The following is a 19226-nucleotide window of genomic DNA, read 5'->3' as shown; positions in this document are numbered from 1 at the left end:
GCTGCTGGTCGTCTCCTGATTACCCTCAGGTCGGTTGTTCACCGATTCCCTTATGAGGGGCGGGTGGCTACCGGTCGTCCCAAAGAGGAAGACACCTTCGGAGAGGCTACAGGCACACTCCTTTTGAAGGCAGGAGTGGCTACAGGCCAACTCTTGAGGGGCACTGTTTGGAGCTGGATAGACAGCTCCACCACGATCTGATCCGGCGGTACCTCTCCCCAAAGGTAGTGTCCTATGTCTGCTAGGGCGACGGTGAGGCTGCTGCGTGTCATGGGGGCGCATGGCCCGGGGTGACTTGTGCCGTTGTCGCACTGCATCTCGCGGTTCGGCTGCGGCTTCTCTGTGGGGTCCTAGTGAGGATGTCGATGAGTTTCCGGGGGTACTATACTGCTCCTAACGCATTTTAGAGAATGTTCTGAACAAGTGAATGAAACTGCTCAGTTCAGTTCATCTGGTTACTCTGATGGTCTGCTATATAAACTTCTCCAACCACGATTTTTAGGAGTGGGGGGCAGTCCTCCCCTCACTAAATTTAACATTCTCTTCAATAGTGAAAGGAGGGCGGATATGGCTTTAATACCTTAGTACATGATGTACAATGGACTATCATCAGTAATGCAATATATGGGATGATTGAACCCCCGGTGATTTTGGGGGGAGTCAGCCCCCTACGAAACAAAAAAAAATATAAGAAATAGGAGATTCTGAACACAAGGACTTCAAAGAAGTTGGCATTTATATCGCATGCTTGGGTATGCAGTTTCCATGTTTTCTTTGAATACACAGGAAGAAACTACACATCTGCTTGATTATGACTACCAAATATCGATTTATTGAACTTACGAAACACCTTTCACTGAAGAAGTTGATGGGAGCCGAAACCTACCCTCTCCATTTCGAAATTTCACTCCCAAGCTGAATATAATCGTCTGGTAGCAGAAGATAAATATAAAAATGACTTCCTTGGTCTTTGGGTCCTAGTTAAGAAAAGTTAGACAAACTAAAGGCCTTGTTACAGCTCCTTGGCCACCTATAATGCTAATTTGCCATTCCTCTCCTTTTATCATTGTCAGTTATGTGCAAAAAGTTGCGATATTCTGACCTGCATCCCTGACATATGATGAGAGCTGCCAGTATTTCAACTGACCAACATCATCATGAATCAAGAAAACTATCCCTTGTAAAATTACCGTTTAACCCATGGTCTCCGAGATAAAATCTGCTCTCACCTCACCTCAGTATAGAAAAAAATACAAATAATAGATTTACTTCAAACCTTAATATATCAGAAACTAGAACAATCAGGGAAATGAATTAAACACTATATTACTCAGCAACTGTTCTTGCGAATGAAAGTATCACCTTGTCTCTAGGTCGTTGCGTTTCTGAGTAATGACGAGAGGAAGAGGATTAATTTTTCCGTGAAAACAGGATGTGTTTGCGTGTCTGGCCACAGCCTAGACCATGGCTTTGCTGTCAACATGATAACTTCTCCATTACTTAATAAACTAAACTGTGGTGTCCAAGGCACGCCCTATGGCATTATCACTGAGTCCTTTCCTAGTATCCTTGGAAAGAGGCTTGGCAGGGGTGGATGAGGCAAAAGTCCATTTGAGGCGGGAACGAAATCGGACAAGAAAGATTAAGAAAAGATCGTCCTACACCTAGCAGACTCACAGAGACGGCTGAGGTATGGTTGGGGCGAGCTGGTGGGAGTCTCCCTCGAGCTTTTGGTGACGATATAAAGTGGCGGCCACTTCAAACTGTGCCGGGAAAACAAGTGCAGTTCCTACTGAAACCCGGCGCCACCGCTTCACCAATTTTTTGACGTTCTGACCGACTCCTGGCTGTTAGGAGTTAAGCCACAGATCGAAAATAATTATACATAAAAAAAATGCAACATTTTCCGCTAGATTTGGACCTCTCCCAGATTTATCCGTGTGCATTTTTTTTCTTAATAAACATAAATTTCATAGGTATAAATGGGTTTAACTCCTCCATTTGAACAAGTCATTTTTGTGTGAAATCAAGAACAATGAGGCATTTGAGTTACTGGATCAGTACGACCTACGAGTGTCTGAAATATTCACTTTTTTTTTGGCATCTAACTTAATTAGGTCGTGTTAGTTCATTTAACTCTCGAAACACGAAAGATTTATCTTAAACTGGAGAGAGAGAGAGAGAGAGAGAGAGAGAGAGAGAGAGAGAGAGAGAGAGAGAGAGAGAGAGAGAGAGAGACGATATAGTAAAAATGAACTGCAGAGTATGTTACTGAACTGAAAAAGTTTATAATCTGGTTAAGCCATAAACTATGAATGGTACCGCTTGAGGAATAGATCAGGAAATTATGAAGACACCACTGATATTGTAATGGATCTCAGGTCCATTTCTAAAGTCTCTCTGATGATTGTTTTCCTGCATTTCTGATTCTCTTTCCTGTTCTATCTGAGGCTAACGATTTCATTTAGTACAGTGAGGTAAAGCCCTGGGCCGGACTTACACGTTGTGGGGCCCTGGGCCCTAGAAGTACGTGGGGCCCCGTCAGTGCCTCAGCACATTGGGCCAATTTTCCAGTCATTATCGACATATAAATGCACCTAACTTGGCTTGGCAAAGGCAAAACAGCGGTTTATGCGTGACAAAACATTCATTTCTGAAAATACATTTATGATAAATATTAGTATACTACACTGCTGTGAGATGAATAATATTAATGATATAGAAAAGGGTAATCACAAACTTGACTGAATAATGACACACATTGAAAACTAAAATTTTTCTCCGGCCTTTGAAGCGCGCAAAGTTCTCAATTACTTCTCGTGTGCTAACGCTTTTGACTAGTTTGTGTTCTACATTCAGTACAGCCAGTGATCCCAATCGATTTTGTCCAATGGTACTATGCAGAGAGTTCTTGGTCCTAATTGAGTTTCGAGATGATCTTTCGCCATTGCAGTTCTCCACAGACATTGGCAGATAAATACATAGAACTATCTCCACATTGGTGAAAGCTGCCACCATATCACATCTGTTTATTGAGGAAAACATACCCGGTACTCGTTTTAATCAATTTTTTAGAAACTTCTGTCTGCATCGTCTTGAGAAATACCTGAAAATGTACTAATTCCGAAACCAGACGAGGTTCCATTCCAGTTCCTTTGGATAGCAAATGACCAGGTCGGCAGCGAGTCAGAAACTTGTCTGTCTGCATGGTCATTGTCTCTGACAAGAAGTGAATTGTTGCTGGAGTGTTTCATAAGCTTTGAGGCCAACTCCTAATGATGTTAGCTGATCAGTGATGGGTATGTAGGATGTGATCCTGAATCACTCTCTGGATGGTAACTGAGTGTCATCTGTGCAGTCTAATTCATCGTGATGTTGCTTCCTCCTTTGAACATGTTGTTGATAATCTTCATTCTCGCTATGACTACATTGTTCGATAGCAGTCTGTTCAAAGTCATTGAACTGTTCCTATAGATCCAGTATGAACTCTTTTAGTGACTCGAGTAGTTTCACTGCTGTTTTCAGATCGAGGCTTGACTTCTACAACTGCTGACTTGTCGCACTGAACCCCTTTAGAATTTTCTGCCGTGTTACTAGTAGAATCAGCATCTCTAGCTTTTCCAGGTCCTTCAAAATAGCAGATGCATGCAAGGAATGAACTCGGCAAATTCGCAGTGAATTTTTATGTGCATCTAGGTGCTGAAGTATTTTCCAGACATGATGCTGGCACTGTTGAATAATTGACCGTGATAGTCAGAGATCAGAATTTTATTCATTTGCAGAAATTCCGGCACTACTTCAGCAATTTTTTTTTTTTCCAGAGTTATTCACTATGGGAACAAACATAAAGAAATGCTCTAGTGGCCCCTCTGGCAACGTGCAATGGATAATTAGACATAGCTGGCTCATGTGTAACACGTCCTGATTAGAGTCCACTGATATTGAGTAATGTTTGACCCTCTGAATTGCTATGATGGCACGCATCACTTTTCCACACAGCACATTAATTAGTCCGTTACATACTGTTGATGAGAGGTAGTTTACATGGCCACTCACTTGGCTGGCATGTTTGTAGAGATGTGCTGTGAGGAAATTGTCATACTTACAAAGAAGCTCCATCACTCCCAGATAATTTCCCATTATGCACAGGACCTATCACCACGTCGTCACCTCGAATAGGCAGATGACGTTCACACAGAATCATAAGGACATCCAAACACAATCGTAACACTTTGTACCAATAGTGCCGTTCTGACTAGTACTGACGAATTAGCCCAGCGTTAATGCACTGCTTGTTTGTGCTGATTTCAATTGCTGTGCCCTTCTATTGACTCCTTAGCATGTTTCTAAACCTGTAACATGAGCATAAACCATCTTATAATGTGTGACATCAGGTGGCACATAAAACAAAAGAGACGGCAGGTCTCTTCAGAATAGCAATGCCAGCTAAGGTCGATTTCTTCACCAGATAATGTGTGTTTTCTGCTAATTTTTTTTTTTTTTTTTGTTAAATGATGAGTTTTACTTCCTTCACGGATAGCAGAATTATTGTAGTCACTGTCTACATTACGACATTCTGCACTACCCTTCTCGAACCTGTAGCTTCTGAATTCCTCAGTTAGTTGTTCTGGTCAAAGGCCAGTGCCTTTTTCATCATTTTCAGCCATTTCAGTGTTTTCCTCTGGACCACATTCTTAAGTAGAATAATTTGAGTCATCATCCCACTAAGTTCGCAAATAGCAATTCTAGAAGCAGCAACAGGTCCAATAATAGGAATTCCTAAAGTTATAGATTTTTGTTCCTTCTTGACTTTGTTGTTACCATTTTGTGTGTGAGATAACCCAACTGTCACTGTCGTGCTCTTAAGCCAACTTGTGATTTTACAGAGCTAATTCCAGTCACTCTCAGTTTCAATGCTTTGCATCTGTTTGCCTGCACCAGACTGATATTTTCTTCCTCACTCACATTCAAGTCCCATCATGGCTCTAGCATTCTACACAGAGACTGCTTGTACCCCTACAGAATAAGCAGTATTCTAGTGACTGACACCTAGTCACCATCTATATAATCAGTACAATGGAAAATATGAATTTAAATATGCTGACTCATAGGCCTATAGGTGTTAGTATACTAATGACTAAGGAAGAACATAAATTGTCAAAGGATGAGGATAGGTAATAATAAAAACACGCTATTGTAGGCCATAGCCTATACATTATCTGGCCTAGGTATCTGGGTGTAAGTTACAGATGATAATAAGTCAACTGCTACCAGGTACAAGTACCAGTCAGGTAGAGGACTTTGCAGCTGGTGGCACACCAAGCTTCAAAATATGTTTAGTATAGTTTACTCATTGTTTACTTACATATTTTTTTTTTCATATAAATGCTTCATTTTTCTTAAACTAAATCATCAATATGATTGCTAATTGATGAATGTTATTAAGCTATGCTAGGGCAGAGAAGTCAAATAGCATAATTTATTGTAATCAATGAGTCAGCACGGGGTCCCTGGAAAGCACCTGGGCCTGGGCCATGTCCCTGTGAGCCCTGCCATTAATCCGGCATCGGCTTAATCAGGTGGTTATTCCATCTTTTTCAGGTCACATCCCCCTCAGCCATAATTCATATATGAACGCCTTCCCTTTCTTCACCCACTACATGACATCATCTGACTCAAAAAACCTTTTCACAAATTGCTATTATTGTTGTTACCATAGGTTCAACTGGATGTTAACCCAGGTGAACAGGAGCTGAATTAGCCTCTTTCCTACAATCCACTATCTTCCTCTACAGAGATATGGGGGGAAGGAATGAGTTACGTGTATATTTCAACTGGTGGTGAAGTCCACCTTGCAGTATAACATTTTTTTCTGTTGCGGTCTTCAACCCATCACATCTGGGGGTTGTTTTCACCACCCAAACCACCAGCAGGTGTTTTTCTTAAAAATCATCGTTATTTAAACCATAATTTCTCAGCTAAACCTATAATATAAAATTATAGTATAATATGCTCTTGTAATATGATGCAATAATCATAATAATAATACAAGGACATTAATACTACAAAACACTAGATCATGTATACATGTCACCCGGATGTCCCCAGGTCATCATGTATACATGTCACCCAGACAGGAGGGGTTAATTATCTCTCAAAACAACCATATGAGAGAGAGAGAGAGAGAGAGAGAGAGAGAGAGAGAGAGAGAGAGAGAGAGCAGCAGCAGCAGCAGCAGCAGCTGCAAGCTAATCAGGTGACAGACAGAAAAGGGAAAAATATTACTCAGGTGCAGAGAACAATGTGCTTTGAAAGATGCAGCAGGGACAGTACGAATACTAAATATAAATCAGTGGTTCATTGTGACACACACACAAACACACACACACACACACACACACACACACACACACACACACACACACACACAGTTGACATTTTCAAGATATTTACGGGGGAGCAAGCGCAGCAAGCGAAGTGAGCAAGTGTAGCAAAGCGATGTTCATTGTACGTTCAGTTGAGAAATGAGCGGCCTGACACAGCCCATCCCGGCCAACATGACACAGCCTGACTGCTTAAGTTTTCAGAGGCTTATAACTTTTCTACTATCCACTTTTCTCTTATGTATGGCACAGAAGAGATTCTTTCAGCAGGTTGTATAAACATTCAATAAAATTTGTTTTTAGGTATATATTCACTCATTACACCAGAGCAGCCCCCTGGAATCTCAGCTTTCCACGGGAATGTACTGAAGGCTTCAATTGACGTGCTTCACTATGAAATCAAATTTAAAAAGATTTCCTGTTGTAACATAATATATTCTTGCAAGAATTTTAACCATTACATTTACCAATGCAGTTCACTGACATGGCAAGTTAGGAGCAAAGAACTGCATACTGCGTGTGTGATACATGGTATGGTGCCTCACTATATGCACAACCAGAGAGAAAACGTAAGAGAAAACATGAGAAGGTAAACATATTAGCTCAATTATTCTTCTGTTATTGTTCAACTACCCATCAGAAATGTTGAAAGTTTACACCAAGATGATATTATGATGATAGACATATGTACAAACACTTGCTGGCTCATCACACACTCATAAAGTGTAGTTTACTTGTACTATAATTGATTGCATGTGTGTGTCTGAATGTATCTGGCTGTTCACAAAATATCTCAAAATAAAGTGGGCAAATTGTATCCATATTCTGTGGGCAGTATCCTGGGTTATATGGTTTGTTTGTTGATAATTCTATTGAAGATGTGATGGTATGCCTCCGCCTGCCAGAGGATTTTGGTAGAAAAATATACCATCTGTCTTTTTCATTTTGTTTGCCATTATTCACCATTTTCCATTGTGCCATGAAAGAAGAGAATGGCTGTTACAAGGGTAACTGTCAAAAATCCCTCAAAGACCTGTTATACTCAGTGGCATTTACCATCTTAATACCCTTGACTTCATGCATCCGAATGCTAGTGTGATATTTCACTTACTAGAAGCAAACAACAAAACCCTAGATTTGTTTTCGATTTTGGCAAAGGTGTGATGATATGCCTGTGATTACCAGAGGATTACTGACTTTTTTTTTTTTTTTTTTTTTTTTAGTGATGGTGGGCAATACATATTCGAGGGCGAATGCTTTGACTTTTACTTCTCTGTCCTTGTGCTCCTCTTGGGAAATGTTCCGGCCTCCCTTGGAAGGGGGGGGGGGGTGGAATCCCCAGGGTGAGAATCACTTGCCCATTGCACTTCGATACAATATTATAATCTTACTCTTGCCAACTTCAGACCGTTTTATTCTCCTTATGAGAACCATTTCGAATTGCAGGTGTCAAATGAAAACGTCACTGAGCACCCTCACTCTTAAATATCTTCCTGAGCAGCATATAATCGTCTGACAGTATCAAAAATAAAATTCACTTTCACCATTGTAATCAGGAATTCGAAGTGACAGTGTTGATTATGGTGTTGCTGATTCGATGGAGAGGATTGTAGGTAAAAAATTTAATAATAATCATTGATGATGATGATGATTATAATGATGCTGTTATAATGCTGATGATGCTAAATTGTTGGACAGGGCTGAGGATGTTGTGGAGTTTGATCTGGTTGACAAATGGCAGCGGTATTCTCTGCCCAACACCACTTCGTGCCTCAACACTCCTAGGGTCATCACTGTCACCGCCGTCCTCTCACTCAGTAACTTATGGGTACGTAAAATAAAGACTGCATTCAGCCATGTCACTAACGGAGGTCTTCTTATAGTCTTATACATTTTTTTCTTATAATCTCATATGCATAGTTACAAAGTGCAGGAGTTAAATATTTTTACCTATTTACTTGTTTTTAGAGTAGTACAGACATCAGAGAGAGGTGCTGGGAGATTAATATATGAAACTGTACACACTTTTTTTCGGGGATTTAAGATCAGTATTTTAAAACATATCTAAAGGGAAATCAGACTTATCTGATGAGCAGTTTTCCTGTACTGTCTAATTTAAACTCGCTCTGTCTCTCTCCTGTCTCTCTGTCCGTCTGCCTGTCTTGCTAAAACACCCCCAAACACCCATCCACCCACCCACCCACCCACACACACACACACACTTAGAGCTGTCCTTCTGCAACAGAAGACGATGACTTCTATACCCAATGATAAAGTATTTTTCACTGTCTTTGGTGACAGGATGTGTAACTTTGCAGACCAATTCGGGATCCACAAACTTTGCCAAACACTCGGCATTTCAAGTCCGGATTTGCTGGCAGAACTCTATTTTGGTTGTACACCCTCCCAGAATAAAGAATCGGCCCTCTAACGGCACGTATCATTCTGAAACATGGACGAAACATTGTAATATATGGCATTCTGTGATTATATGTGAAAGTATTATCTTCGGTATGATTAGAACTCGAAATTGCACCCCCCCCCTGAAAAAAAAAAATCACATACTGAATGGTATATATTTTGAGGCATTAGATTTAAAGATTGATGTGTGTCTGTAGAACTTGCTCATTTTCACAACCATCGTACCCTAAGGGGCTGATACTTTTTTGGGAGGGTATACCTTGGTTATTACAATCTTCTCTGGCCACGTTCCGAGCTTTTTCGAGATGAATGGCTCCATTGCTGCTGAGGTTCACCACTGTTCTCTGTCAGAGGGATTGGCTTCAAGATCTTATGGTACGATGTTGCATATCTTCAGAGCTGTCCTTATATGATCAATATATCTCTTCTCTCCCACTGGGTTGCGATGTGCTGCAAGATTTGGGCATACAGTATAGAACCTGTTGGGGAAGACGGTGCTCAGACATGTGTACCACGTATCCAGCCCATCTCAGCTGCATTTTAGTTAACACGGTTTCTATGGTGGTTGACTTCGCCTACGGGAGAATTTGTGAGTGAAGGTCTTTATCCTCCCATGTGAGTCCTTCGATGCACTGTAAGCATCGAATGGGAAACGACTCAACTTGTTTGATGTGACATCGGTAGGTAGTCCAAGATTCAGCATCTGATAAGAGAGTGGAGAGGCATATAGCCGTATATACAGATACCCTCGTCTCGATTTCAGAGTTAGTTTTTTCAAAGACTCTGTATCTGAGACAACCAAATGAGGCTGAGGTGTGGCTGATTAATGCAAGAACTTCTGCATGAATGTTACGTTTATCCGAGCACACTTCCAAGTCCAGTAAAATTCCACACTTGTTACGTCGCTATTTATCGGATATGGAAGAGGCTCTCATGGATTGTTTCTCTGAGCTATTATTTCTGTTCTATTGACTTTTTTTTTTTTTTTACTTGGAGTCCCATTTCATGGCTTATGTTGTAGTGTGGTCGAATTAGAGTTGAACGAGGAATTATTTTTATCCCAGACATAATTGGTATCATTGAAAGTGCAATTTGATGTAGATTACGAAAATCATATGCCTCACTGTTCCTTATTTGGGCAAAAAAATTATTTGCATATAAATACGGGTTAAACGCAAAATTAAGCCTTAATGCTAATTTCTTTTTGTTTCAGGCCATTGAAGAGTAATGAGTGACATGGATGTTAATTATCCATCATCTTCACTGTCATCAAGTTTTGTTTTCAAAATCAACAAGGAACATTGTGTGAAATGCCGACGGCCAGAGACTAAATCAAACACACTACAAGTAAAGAAAGGGGAATACAGATCATCATAGACTACAGTATTGCAGTTAACGACCATGTTTTGCACAAATATCTTACAGAAACCAGGCTGGAAAGTAGCGAACCTGTAAAAATCCATCGTGATTGTCAGAGAGAGGCCTACAATATGAAACACAGATCTTCCGACAAGCTTGAAAATGCAACAGGATGTACCAGTAATGTTCCGCGAACTGAAACGAGATGAGGAAGACACCGTTTAACTGGAAAAGCAGTTGTCTTTTTTGTGAAAGTTCTTGCATTTCTGACAGAAAACATGGCAACCGAGACAATGTAATTGAAGTCATAACTCTGGAAATAAGAGAAAGTCTGATGAGGGTTTGCAGTGAACGAAATCATGATGAATGGGCACTAACTGTGAAGAAGCATTTGCTAGGTTGCCATGACCTTGTTGCAGCTGAGGTTCGATGTCACAAATCATCCTATGACAGGTTTAGAAAGAAGCTTCCTAGGAAGGGCGACGATCCTCAAATGATCAGTCAAGGTAGGCCAGTTAACGAGATGAAATTTCAGAACTTTGACAAACTTTGTCAATGGCTTGAATCAGAGGGTGAATTGTATTCGTTACTGGATGTACAGAACAAGCTAACTGAAATTGCTGGGTGTGAAAATATTCATGACGCAAAGTGGATCAAGAGAAAATTGGAAGAAAGATATGGTGACCACATTTATACTGGGCAAATGTTGTGTGTCTGCGGAACATTGCTGATTATGTCATCAACGATAAATGGTATGCAGACAGAATGCAGAGAGCTGAAGGTGAGGCTGAACGAACTGTAACTACAGCAGCTAAACTGATCCTCGGAGATATTCGATCAGCAGAGTTTGACTGTAACTACTACCCATCAAATGATATTCTTGAAAACACAGAGAATTCCTAATGTTTTCCCCATTCCTATAGAAGAGGGCAACATAATCACTGACATTACAGTCAGCAATCGTGACGTACTGCTTGCATTAAACAGATTAAAAGAGAATAAAGCACCAGGACCGGACAAAATATCACCACGTGTATTGAAGGAACTACAGAATGAAATATCAAAGCCTTTAGCTGAACTTTTTAGCTTATCACTTAAGAGCAGTAAGGTGCCACATGAATGGAAGCTTGCTAACATAACCCCAATATTCAAAAAGGGCAACAGAACCCAACCAGAAAACTACCGCCCAATTAGTTTAACATCGGTGGTTTGCAAATTGCTTGAAACTATTATCAGAGACAAGTTTGTAAAACACTTAGAAACAAACAATTTCATAAAAGTTTCGCAACATGGTTTTCGTAATAATCGCTCTTGCCTCACGAATCTGCTGGACTTTTTCAATGTTAAACTGAACATGCATGACGAGACTAAATCTGTTGATGTGGTCTACCTCGATTTTCAAAAGGCTTTTGACAAAGTTCCACGCAAAAGACTCCTTCAGAAGCTAAAGGCACACGGTTTCAGCGGCAGTGTTCTTGGGTGGGTAGAAGACTGGCTCACAGGACGAAAACAAAGAGTTGTAATAAATGGAAAAGACTCAGACTGGATAAACGTTACAAGTGGAGTGCCGCAGGGTTCAGTGTCAGGTCCTATTCTTTTCTTAATATATGTGAATGATATTGATGAAGGATTGTGTTGTAAGATTTCAAAATTTGCTGATGATACTAAAATGGGTAACAGAGCAGATATAGCACTGCAAAGACAGGCAATTCAGAGAGATCTTGATCAACTGTTTAACTGGGCCCAAGTCTGGCAAATGGATTTCAATATTAATAAATGCAAAGTGTTAAACATTGGCAGTTTAAATGTAAGAGCAAGTTATAACATGAATAATGTCCAGCATGATAGGGTAAACCATGAAAAAGATTCAGGAGTTATAATAACAAATGATTTGATACCAAGCAAACAATGTACAGAAGCTGTGAAAAAAGCCAACAAATTGATCGGGTTCATAGGGAGAGCATTTGAATATAAATCCGATAATATCGTCCTTAGTACACCTGCACTTGGAGTATTGCGTTCAGTTTTGGTCACCATATTATAAAAAGGATATGAAAAAGCTTGAAAGAGTGCAGCGAAGGATGACAAAGATGATACCTAGGTTGAGAAATAAACCGTACGGGGAACGTTTAGAAGCCCTGAATCTCTTTACCCTAACAAAACGGAGGATACGAGGAGATTTAATTCAAGTATTCAAGATATTCAAAGGACATGATAACATGGCTATCGATAAAAACTTCACAGTTGATCACTTGAACTACACTAGAGGCAATGGGCATAAAATAATTGGCAAACGATTCCAGTCGCATGAAGCTAAGCATTTCTTCTTCAATAGAGTTGTAAATATATGGAATAAACTGCCCTCCAACGTAATAGATTGTAATACAGTACAAACCTTTAGAGTTCACCTGGATAAGTATTTGGCATCCAACCCCCAGCTTAACCCGCCCCATCCCGACGTTTTCTGGGCAGTGGTATGCCCCAGTCCCGACATTTTTGGACCTTTTTTGGGGGGGCTCAAACATCTGCTTTTGGTGAGAAACATCGAAAATTCATAGAGAAATCGCTCACCTGAGGTTTAAAATACTCGATCTAGGTACAAGTACTTCCTTACCTGACTGGGTTTTCTAACAGGCTGGCACCAAAGAAAATGAGTTCTATGGGAAGGTAACTATTTTATCCACTCATAAACAGTATTTATTTATTTACTTGGTACGAATTTATATGTAGTACAAGAGTATATTGGTTTTCAAACAGTAATATAGGCATTATAAGCATTGTTTCACTCACTAACTCATCACCATTCATGACCTTTTTTTTCCCACATTACCTGATCATCATTTCTGACTGTTTCTTCCTCTAATGCTATGTAAACTTTGTCCCCCACATTGTCATCGATTGGGGAATCACTCTGGCCCTGAACGTCTTTATTGGCCAGGTCACTGGTAACAGGTGAATTTCTGAGACAATGGCGTGCATGGGAGGGGAGAGGTTATGCGGTGTAAGACATTGTCCCTGCTTGGCATCTTGTAGAGGAATAGAGGAAAGTGTCCCGTGTATAGGTGCCAAAAATCACTTGCGAAATCACTCACGAAAATTGAAAATTGTGCAAATTAGGGACCTTGCAATGTTGCGCGTTAATTCACGTCGCCGGGACATGAGTGCACATCATGTGCAGACGTTAATTCACGTCGCTGGGACGGCAGGGGTTAATATGTTTACTCCTGAATAAAGCACTTGTGTACATATAATTTTCTGTTTCATTTTATTTTAGGTTTTTAAAGCTTGGATCAATTTTTCAAATGCAAATATAGTCTATGCACAGACTAGGATATGCACAGACAGCCCTGAGTTAACGGTCACTACTCATACTTTCGACCTGTGATGGGCTGTGGATCACTGAGGGTCCCTATTAGTTACATGGCCACCATCGGGATTTTTTTAATGTACCAGGGGTCACTGCTTCAGGAGGTGACTTGTTTGCTTGTCCTGCACGGGAAAGTTCCTAGTCTCAGTGGAATGAATGGAGCTGGGGCCTGATTGACTGCTGCCTACCTTAATAGCGCCAGGCAAGGCTGCCACACCACCCCTGAATATCCACACCGTGGACTGTGCAATTTCCACAATGTGTCTGCAGACGCCTCGTCAACTCGATGTACCTGTACAGCAACATGCATTAGTTATTTATTTATTCGATTACTCATTGTACTTTACTACTTTCTCTTTCAGGTTCTTCATACTGGTAGCTTATAGATAATGTACAGTATTATAGAATGTAGTTTTCCTTTTCAGTCTTTCCTATGAAATTTCCATGTCAGTTTTTCCATGCTGCGTGGTGGTTTTTCTCACTTTTTCTTGCCAGTTTTGGCTGGAAGGTTTGGAGGCAGGGGGAGCCTTCTTGCTTGACTATCCTTATCCTTCAGCATGTAGAGTTAGATCTTGTAGTCATAGTTTACTCTGTACCAAACAGCCTCGAAAGGACCATAAGGTATGTTGCTGTTTGCTTCCCTTTGTACTCCTTTGTACTCCTTTGTACACCTCTGTTGCGGTTGTTCCTAGCAAGACTGATCAAAAACCAACATCATCAAGTAAGTATAGTACTGTATTAACAGTGTAACTCGTCCCCGATCCTGTATTCCTCCTATTCCATTTGGATTAGGTATTGAAGTAGACAATGTATTTGGGTCCAAATGGTTACTCAGTGAAAAGTGCATTAGGGTTTTCTGTAAGTTCAGATGAAGTTCTCAGATATAAGCAGTCAGTAACCGAGAATGAAGATACTAGTGACCTTCTCAGAGAATACTTGCCTGGCACGTTCACGCAATGCATGGCCGATAATGTAGACCACAGCCCTTTGACCCTTGATGGAAAAGACCCACTGCATGCCATGGGTTGTGTGTCCTCTACAGTAGTTGAATGAAATGCTCCATAGGTAAAGCTACAAGCAATCAAGCAACAAAAGCGTAAGCTTGCACACCAGATCATTCAAGGTAAAGGGATCCCTGTTGTGGAATATAGGTCCCCCTCAAAACTCTGGACTGTCTACAGTATTTTTCAAGCCCCAGCTACAGTTGCAAATGCCTTATGTTCTACCACTTGATACCAGTCTTGATATGCTTTGGCACAGTGTTTATTTCTTTGGTAAAAATCAGCGGCCAAACTGGTCTGGTTTTATGACAGCTATCACCAATGGAAACGACCCAGGAAAAGCCACAATCTCATTCCTTTCCTAACTAGACATGGACCCATTTGATCTGACATGTATCTACTGTACTCTGTCCTTATTTTCGTTTTAAAGCAAGCAGAACAACTGCAAATCAAGACATCTGTGGTTACATTTGACCAACCTCTTTGGCTGGAAGCAATGGAAATGGTGAAGGCAAAGTCTCTTCCTATCGTCCTCATCCTTGGTGGCTTCTATGTGATGAGTTTTCTAGGGAGCATTGGATATGTAATGAGAGAATCTGGTCTCACAGAAGCATTCCTGGCTATCTATGGATCAAATGCTGTTGAACACATAATGACAGGGAAAGCAGTGTCAAGGGCATTGTGTGCACACTTCCTCACTGAGTCTGCTATCATTATGAAACTCCTCTGCAGATTTATTCCTGAAGATCCAGTTCTGAACCGTGAGGAATTTGTTCACGTTGAACATACTGAATCAGAGAATGATGGAGGTATAGATGAGAAAAAGTTGGGTCAGGAGGACGATGAATATGGAGGAGATTGCATGGAGACTTTACTGGAGTCCTCATTCAAAAGAGTTGACATTGATAAATTGAAAGATCTGTCAGATTTAAGTTACGGATGACCCTAGTGCTGCTGTAGATCCATATGATCAGATCTGATTTCACTCGTGCATTCTCTCTGTCATATAATCTCATATCTTTTCAGCTATAAATGTAAAGCCACTGATACACTGACAACATTTCTTCACGCGAAGTTCATGGAAAATGTTGCCTCCTGTTCTGTTCTCGACCCTGGACGTCTCCCGCCATCAGAAGGAGCAGCATATTTTCACGCATTGAGAGTTCATCTACAGGTGTCACAGTGGAGGTATCTGGACCTAAAATGCCTGAAACCTGATGAATGGGGTTGGATGTTTGAGGGGAACACATTGATGCCGGTCAAAACTGACCGTCAGCCAGCCCCACCTAATTTTCTTAAGTACATTCGCTGCACGTGTAAGAAGTCGTCAAAAAAATAATTGTCACTCAGGCATGCTCTTGTCTGAAGAATGGACTCAGATGTATTTTAGCTTGTGGTGACTGTAGAGGCGAGCATTGCCAATATCGATTTTTAGTTGCAGATGTCGATATCACAGATGATGATGATGTTAATACTGACCTAATGGATCTTTAGACTTAATGATCATTAACAACACCACTACTTAATTTTCACAAAACAAGAGTATATAGGTTTATTTTATTCTTTTCTCTTTTTGTTTTTCATTTTCATACAATATTATTGCAAAAATGTCTGGTCAGAAGAGTTAAGCAGAAGGGCATAAATGTGAAGGCCACTTCTTGCACCGTTTGGGCCCTAAGCCCCCATACACTCTCCTGACCTTACTTATGTTCCTTTTGTTCTATATTTCTTTATACAATAAGCCAAAAGTTGTGAATACAGCAATAACTAATATAGATTTCTTATGTTTAACTCACTGGGATATGGACTCATTTCTGTAGACCTCCCTCTGTTCAAATGCAAAAAACTTCTTTTCCCCAAATTAGGCAATGTGAGGCATATGATTTTCATATTCTACGAAAAATTGCGCTTTCGGTGATGCTAAATGTGTTTGAGGGAATATTAATTCTGGGTTGACCCTCATTTTGAGCTAATTCAACCACACTATTGGTGACACTGGTAAGACTCAGTTGTAGGGCTTCTACGGTAAGTGCAAGGACAGTAGAGTCATCAGTGTATTCTAGCTCTAGGAAATGAGCCCCTTTTGTCTTTGATTGTGTTAGACGATGCCTGAGATTGAATAAGTTACAGTTTAGATAGAACTGGATTTTTATTCCACCATCAGGGTTTATTTGTTGGTACCTTTAACGGGTGACTGCAGTGAGATATATAATGAAAATGACAGGAGCCAAGGCACATCCTTGCTTTACTCCCACGCCATGCTGAAGGGTTCAGATTTGCTCCCACCTATGGATACACGAGCATTCATATTGTCATGCCAGGTCTTCAGCTCGGTAAGAAATATGTTTGGATTGCCAAATTTCGAAAGAACATTTGATAAAAAGCTCTCTGTTTACAGCATCAAATGATTTTGCAAAATCGATGAATTCAATATACAAGTCACAGTTTTGTTCGTGGCATCTATCTGGTATCCGTCTGGCAGCAGATATCTTATCACAGGTGCGTCGGTCTTCTCTAAATCCACCTTGTTTTTCAGGAAGTGTTGACTGTGTCAGATGTTTTGTCAGTCTGGATAACGGTATCTTGCTAGCATTCACGAAGAGGGAGATACCTCTGATGTCACAGTATGAGAGTCCCTTTTCTTCTTGTATCGGAAATAAGCAATTCAGATGGAATTAATTCTTGGTTCCAGGGAGTCACTATGAGATCATGGAGGCACTGGTGGAGCAACTGGCCACCCTTATTTATTAGATCTGATGGTATGCCATCAGGGCCAGAGCTTTTGTTTTTCTTTAGGGCCTGAACAGTTGCTGCAAGAGTAGGTGGGACATCAAGATCTGCCACTTGAGGACATTTCGGATGTTATGAAAGATACTGAGCGCCACCAGGTTTCTTCGATTCAGTAATATACTGATGTGTTGTGCCTATCCGTCTAGGCCTGCTTGCCTGTCTTTCAGAAACTCCCTTTCTGCCGACTGAGATAGGGTTATGGTGTGTTTCGTTGGCCCGTACATGATTTTAATGGACATATAGAACCCAAGTTGCCAATCCTTGCAGCTCTTATGCTTGCCTAGTCCATGCTTGTTGTCCATGTCATACAGTATTCTCTGGGTTTCACTTCTGAGAGTCTGGAATTATATTTTTAGGTTTAATGTGCTACAATGAGCCAACCAGTTGTTTGTGGTCTATTCTTTATTGCAAGAAGGTCATGTGTTCCTTCAGCATTTTCATCAAACCAGACTTTATGGTGGTGGTTGGAGAAGCCTAGGATTTCTTCTCCAGTGCATTGAAGCAGTTTCTTAATGTTCAGCCACTCTGTTTCTAGGATTGTTGCATTGTTGCTTGGGTCAAGTGGTGGGCACTAAGAGAGTTTGTCTATAGTAGTGCTGTGGAAGGTGTTACAGGAAGTCTCATCCTATAAATTACTGCAATTTAGTTTCTTGGAGGATGGTCTACAGTGCATTTGTAGGTGTATGACTGCAGTTTGGTTAGTGTAAGTTAATTTTCTGTGAAGCACTTAATACATCTTATCGCTTGGGTTATAAAAACTTCTCTTCGGCCTCGCTGTCTTACAATGACGTAGTTAGGTGCCAGTGTCTAGAGCGTGGGTGCATCCATGTGGTCTTGTGTTTATTCTTATTGTGGGTACATACATGTGGTCTTGTGTTTATTCTCATTGTGAGTGCATCCATGTTGTCTTCTGTGTATTCTTATTGTGGGTTCATCCATGTGCTCTTGTGTTTATTCTTATTGTGGATGCAGCCATGTGGTTTTATGTTTTTTTTTTATGTTGAAAAATGGTATTGGTAATGACCAGAATGTGTTCTCAGCATACAGATAGCAGTCTAATGCCGTTGTTGTTCATATTACCAACACTATGGCAGCCTATAATGCCTTATCAGAGGTGATTATTTTTTCCTACTGTGACATGTTGTGTGACGTTGCCCTCTCCTGAGAGGTGAGTCTCAGACAAGGCAGCATTATCACATTCATATCTTTTCAGCTCATGGGCAGTGAGAGCAGTCCTATGGCATGATCTTGTGTCTTGGTCAATTTCAAGCAAGATTCATATATTCCAGGTAGCAAAAATCAGAATCATTCATTTGGATTTCATAGTGCAGTGTTGGATGCCATGACCAACGTGGTTTTCTGGCCAGGTATCTGCTTAGTCGCACTGAAGGTTGCTGCAGGCATGACTTGCTCCTATGCCATCGTGCCAGTGGCCACTAGTGAAGTGCCGCCTATGTACAAGACTTGAGCTACTGACTTCGGGCCAAATCCATGACTTGTCACCATCACCTCATCATGTCAACATAAGGCTCTTGATTTGGATTAAACGATGAAATGGGAGGTAAGTAGTAGTGGACTTGCGCAATGAATGGATTTGAGAAGATGGTTAGGGTGCCCAGTCCTTACCACCACGTAACCCGGCTCTTTTCAACCTGTGATGCTGGCATGAAGATTTATGATGACCATCTAATGAACAGGTTATAGTAGTATGCTGGAAGCTCCGCCAGTTGTGCCCGGTCTGTATGTGGGACTCTGCTCATGGATTTTTCGTTAGGGGTTTACTCCTATAGCCTTAACCCAACTAAGAGTAATCCACAAGTCACTGGGCCTGGAAACACTTGGTCTGACCCCTCACTGATGACCGCTACAGCAAAAGTTTCCCTGTCATCATGCTGAGTTCGGGCA

The 19226-nt window shown here is 40.9% G+C and overlaps 1 protein-coding gene across 1 annotated transcript in view; it reads left to right on the top strand.

Annotated features, from left to right (window-relative positions):
* The window catches only part of LOC145407385 (uncharacterized), a 138899-nt gene extending 123425 nt beyond the window's left edge, over nucleotides 1-15474 (top strand). The window contains exons 12-13 of the mRNA XM_080278324.1: nucleotides 8082-8211; nucleotides 14962-15474. Of these exons, the coding sequence (XP_080134450.1) occupies nucleotides 8082-8211; nucleotides 14962-15474 (643 nt within the window). The remainder of the gene's footprint in view (nucleotides 1-8081; nucleotides 8212-14961) is intronic.
* The last annotated feature ends 3752 nt before the right edge of the window (nucleotides 15475-19226 follow it).

Source organism: Coenobita brevimanus, chromosome 8 (assembly GCF_032717465.1).
Source record: "Coenobita brevimanus isolate Jiangsu-jjx chromosome 8, ASM3271746v2, whole genome shotgun sequence".
NCBI lineage: Eukaryota > Metazoa > Arthropoda > Malacostraca > Decapoda > Coenobitidae > Coenobita > Coenobita brevimanus.
This window is presented reverse-complemented; position numbering and strand designations above follow the sequence as displayed.